General features: G+C 40.2%; 1 protein-coding gene across 1 annotated transcript; it reads left to right on the top strand.

Moving 5' to 3' along the window:
- The first annotated feature begins 4653 nt into the window (after nt 1-4653).
- LOC118605536 (olfactory receptor 2T27-like) lies at nt 4654-5510 on the top strand. The gene is given in 2 exon segments (XM_036225077.1): nt 4654-5425; nt 5428-5510. Coding segments are annotated over 2 exon segments (855 nt in total).
- Nucleotides 5511-5742: the final 232 nt, after the last annotated feature.

Consider the following 5742-nt stretch of genomic DNA (forward strand, 5'->3'; position numbering starts at 1 on the left):
AATGACCTCTGTTATCCAGTTTGATGACTTCATGGCTCTGGTGGCACTGTGTCTGCACACTGGGAAGGGGAGAGGGTTCAACAGAGAACAATGGATACAGACAAGTCTCACCTGTACCCTCACTCTGAGGATTTCTTCCTGTAAGTCCCTGATGCCCACTGCATGCAGCAGAATCATCACTGGTGCTGACAACAAGCAAGTCTGGCACTGCAAAAATCTGCTTGTGGATGCAGCCCCTTTAAGAGCCTTCTTCCACTACCACTGCCTCAGCCTCTGTCTCACTCAGCTGCTCGAGAACAGGCATCCCTGGGTCCTTGCCCTGTCCTACCTTTTGCCATTGCATGGTGATTTCTTATATTTCTCCTTATTTTTGTGGCTTATTCATCTATATCCCAGGCAATTTTTCCTTGCTGCTGCTCCTTGTTTCTATCACAACTTTGATTTGGTCACCAGAGGGATGAACAGAGCCTCTCTCAACTACGCCATTATATTTTCGGTCTCTTAGCCTTTGTTTAAGTCTATTTTGTCTAATTTAAGTTTTGCTTCCCCAGTTTTTTTCATTTCCATTTACGTGAAATATTATTTTTTATCTCTTTACTTTCAATCTGTGTGTGTCTTTCCATCTGACATTAGTCTCTTTTAGACAGCATATGTATGGGTCTTATTTCCTTATCCATTTAGCTACCCTATGCCTTTTTAGAATCACTTAACTCATTTACATTTAAAGTAATTATTGATAAGTTCAGGGAATCCTCTGGGCAGAATGACCTATTGTCCTTTTTTTTTTTTTTTTTACACAAAAGAAGAGCCTTTAACATTTCTTGCAATACTAGCTTAGTGGTGATAAATTTCTTTAACTTTTTCCTGTCTGGAGAGCTCTTAATTTCAATTTTAATTGAAAACCTTGCTGGATAGGGTAGTATCAATTGTAGGTCCTTGCTTTCATCACTTAGAATATTTCATGACAGTTTCTTCTGGCCTACACATTTTCAGTTGAAAAATCAGCAGACTGTCTTATGGGAGCTCTCTTGTAAATAACTAGCTGCCTTTTGCTACCTGCTTTTATGATTTCCTTTTTGTCTTTAACCTTGGCATTTTAATTAGGATGTGTCTTGGTGTGGACTTCTTTTGGTTCATCCTGTTTGGCACTCTCTGTACTTGCTGAACTTTTATGTCCATTTTTTTTTCACCAGGATAGAAAAGTTTTCCACCATTATTTCATCAAATAGTTTTTCAATCTCTTGCTCTTTATCTTCTCCTTCTGGTATTTTTATGATACAAATTTATCTAATTTATGATACAAATTTATTTAATTTATGAAGTGATCTCCCTGATTACTCTAGTACCCATCTGGCACTACACATTTATTTTTCTTTTTGCTGATCAGATTAGGTGTTTACTGTTACCTTGTTTTCCAAATCGCTGATTTAATCCTCTGCTTCATCTAATCTATTGTTGTTTTTCCTAGTGAATTCTTCATTTCAGTTATCATATTCTTTATTTCAGAATGGTACTTTTTATGGTTCCTATGTCCTTTTTTTCCTTACTATTTTTTGTAGAAGTTCTCACAGAGGTCATCTACTCCTTTCTTAAGTTTATTAAGAATCCTTAAAACCAGTGTTTTGAACTATAGAACTATATATCTGGTAGGTTTCTCTCTTTCACTTAATTTAGTTCTTTTTCTGGAGTTTTCTCCTGTCCTTTCATTTGAGTAATGTTTCTTTGTTTTCTTATTTTGGCTGCCTCTCTGTGTTTGTATCTTTGAACTAGGTAGATCTGCTATGTGTCCCAGTCTTGGCCTGGTGGCTTTATGTATAGGTGCCCTGGAATGCCCAGTGGTGCAGTCTCTGTGATCACCTGTACTAGGTACTCTAGTAGCGTCCCTTGTGTGGATTGTATGTGCCTTCTTTGTAGTCGAGCCTCAATTGCTGTTGGCATATCAGTGGGTAAAATCAACTCACTGGCTGATTGGCTGTAAGGACTGGCCATACCCACAGCAATGAGCTGCTGTGTGGAATCTAAACTTTTGGAATGGGACTTGTCCCAGTGGGCTTGTGTGCCTGTTCAGGCCATCCTTTGTGTGTGCCACTTGTATAGCTAATCAAGTGGTGCTCTGCTGTGTCTAATGACAGGCTTCAGGTATGTTGTTTCTGGGGTCTCTGGGAGAGGCTGTTATGCAAACTAAGGTCAGCCACTACTTGTGACTGGTTCAGTGTTACCTGGTAGAATCTACAAAGTTATCTGCAGTTGGTTACTTCCTGTGCTGGATCTGGAGGCATGTGAGAGAGGCCATACTGTGAACCGATGCTGACTGCCACCAGTACTGGGCCTAAAGGAGCTCATCAAAAGGCCCAGGACATCTCAAGACCTGAGACTCCCTGCCAGCTGCCTTTTAGGCTTAGCATCTAAAAGAGTCTTATGTGGTATGAAAATTAGATGGGTTGAGATCTGAGGGAGTCACCAGGGTTGGACAAGTTGTGTTCTCCACGTTATTACAGATTCAGATTTCATGCTAGTGGTAGCCTGTGGCTACCCACAAAAGTCTCAGATACCGCCAAGTCCAACCGATGCCCGCCTCAGGCCTGCAGACCCCTGAAATTTGTTGAAGAAGTAATGAAGCTTGGGCTAGGATTTTTTGCCTGCCACTGAAAGTGACTCCAGAGGTGTCTGAGCCAAGGCCTGTTGATTGTTTCTGAAGGATCCTCCTTCTGAGAGCTCCAGGTGGGGCTGGTTGCCTATCCACAAACATGTCTCCAGCATTGTTGGAGTTGGGTGGGGTGGGGCGGGGTCTTAGGGAGTCACCAGGGTGAAACCAGTTGAGTTCACTAGGCTGATGCAGTCACATTTGGTCATATGAATGGAGGGCTCAATGCAGACAAGATGGTGCTTCACCTGTAGGCTGCATAGGATAGGGACTCAACAAAAAGCCAATGGGAATTGTTCCTCTAGCATTGGTCCTGAAGTGACACAACTCAGTCTTTCCCTGTATGTCTCTGGCACCTCCCTAGCTGCTGTCCCTTTGCTGTGGAGCCCAGGGTTAGTGCCTAGAAGTGAGTGGTTCTGTATGCAGGCACTTTAAGGAAATGTCTGGGTTTCCAGCTGCCTTTCCTCTCACCTGGACATTCAAAATCTTTGCTGATTTTCATAGACACATATTGTGGGAGCTCCTTTTCCTGGCACTAAAATTCTTGGCTAAGGAGCCCTGGCATTGGACTGTAGCCCTTCACCTTCTTGGGGGGATCTCCACAGCTGAGATATCCCTCCCAATTCTCAACCACCACATGTGGTTGTGGAGCTAGCTTGTTTTGCATCTCCATTTCTCCTACAAGTCTCTATGTGGCCTCCTCTTTACATCCTTAATTACAGATTTCTCTTAGGCTAGTCTTCAAATGGTTCTCCAGGTTGGCTGTTTTATAATTTATTTGTAATTTTAATGCAGTCATGGGAGGAGGCAAATGTAGTATTTATCTATTCTGCCATCTCGATCGGATCCTGTAAACCAGGAACATTTTAAAATTAGAAAAAAATTTGTATAAGTTATATTAGCAATGTTTTCCCATGGCCAGAATGAAGTCTATAATATCTGACCTGGAAATATGTATAAATTCAGTGTTAATATCTGCAGATGTCTTTCATACAGTAAAGTTACTAGAATGTTTTATAATATGTACAACTGGTTTCCTACATATACTAGAGCATGAACAAATAATATAAAAAATATTACAAATTGATTCAAGCGATCATGGACAAATTTTTAAAATCCTTTTAAATCAAATTTATTGAGGAGATATTGATTAATAAAATTATTTAGGTTTTAAGCGTACCATCTAATAATATATCATCTATATATTCCATTGTGTGTTTGTCACTCAAAGTCAAATTTCCTTCTGTTACCATTTATTTGACTCTCTGTACTATTATCTAGCTCTTTCCATTTTCCTTTTCCTCTGGTAACCACTAAACTGTCATCTATGTTTATAAGTGTTTGTTTGTCTTCTTCATTTGTTGCTTTCAGTTTTATATAACACATATGAGTTAAATCAAATTATTCTCAGAGTTTTCTGTCTGACTTATTTCGCTTAGCATGATTATCCTAAGATCCATACATATTGTCACAAATAACAGTATTTTGTCTTTTCTTATGGTTGAGTAACATTCCTTTGTATATATGTACCATATCTTCTTTATCCAATTATCTATTGAAGGGTACTTCAATCGTTTTCATGTCTTGGTCATGAATAATGCTACAATGAACATTGGGTGCATATATCTTTACGGATAAATGTTTTTGAATTTTTTGGTAGATACACAGAAAAGGGTATACTTCGTCATATGGTAAATTTTATTATTAATATTTTGAGAAACCTCCATACCGTTTTTCATAGTGGCTGTACCAATTTATTTTCCCACTAGCAGTGTATGATTGGCTATTACCAACAAGACAAGTGATATGATTGAATATTTTTATGTTTGCCATTGTTATTATAATTTTTTTCTTACAAACTTTAATAAGAAACTGCTTTACTACTATGATAATTTTTACAAATCTCTTCTCTGTCTGTTGTCACCACAGTCATGTGGAGAAGGAATGACACAAAACTCATGGATTTTACCCTCCTGGGCTTCTTTCCAGAATTTAGAAATGTCACAGCCATGGTTTTCATCATTATTCTGATCTACATGGCCACCTTTACTGGCAATGCTCTGCTGATCCTCCTCATTTGGTTGGATTCCAAGCTCCATACCCCCATGTACTTCCTGCTTAGTCAGCTGTCCTTAATGGATTTGACTTTGACCTCTAGGATTGTCCCCAAGATGGCAGCCAACTTCTTCTCTGGACAGCAAGGCATCTCATTCCTGGCTTGTGGGACTCAAGTATTCTTCTCCCTGACTGTGGGCATTGCAGAATGCATCCTTGTAACTGTCATGTGCTTTGATCGCTATGTGACGATCTGTAATCCCCTCCGGTACTCAGTCGTCATCAGTCCTAAGGTTTGCTTGAGGCTGATTGCTATGTCTTGGGCTGGACGGCCACTAACTTCCTTGGGCCATACTTCTTTCACCTTGCATTTTCACATGCACAGCTCCAGAGAGATCCCTCACTTCTTTTGTGAAGTCATGGCTATCCTCAGGATTGTCTGTGAGGACATCTCGGCCTATGAGAAGGCGGTGGTGGTGACAGGCATCCTCGTTTTGCTGCTTCCCTTTTCTCTCTTGTCCTCCTGTGTTTTCATCTTCCTTGCTGTACTCCGGATGAACTCTCCAGAAGGCAGGAACGAGGCTCTGGCCACCTGCTCCTCTCACCTCTGTGTGGTGGGTCTCTATTTTGGTCCATTTATGTGCATATCCATGAGACCTGGCTCTGCTGAGACTCCAAAGTTAAATCAGGGTCTCTTTCTGTTTGGAACTGTCCTCACCCCTCTCCTGAACCTCTCGCCTACAGTCTCAGAAACAAGGAAGTTGTAAGTACCCTAAAAAAGTTGATTGGGAAGTGTCCATCCTCTAGGTAGAGGACAGAAATCCCACTATCAGATATAAGCAACTCAGAGATGTACTAACAAAGGGGTATTTTGTGAGTTAAAACATACCTCCTATAGGAATCTGGAAGAGTCAACTAATCTTACTGAGTTCCAACTTTTTTTGCATCTACAGAAATTAAAAAAAAATGTTTAAAGTCTTTTCCTGTCTTTATCTTAAATTTCTGTCCAATTTTCCTAGATAATATGCTGCTACAGGACAATG

This window comes from Rousettus aegyptiacus, unplaced genomic scaffold (genome assembly GCF_014176215.1).
Source record: "Rousettus aegyptiacus isolate mRouAeg1 unplaced genomic scaffold, mRouAeg1.p scaffold_m13_p_7, whole genome shotgun sequence".
NCBI lineage: Eukaryota > Metazoa > Chordata > Mammalia > Chiroptera > Pteropodidae > Rousettus > Rousettus aegyptiacus.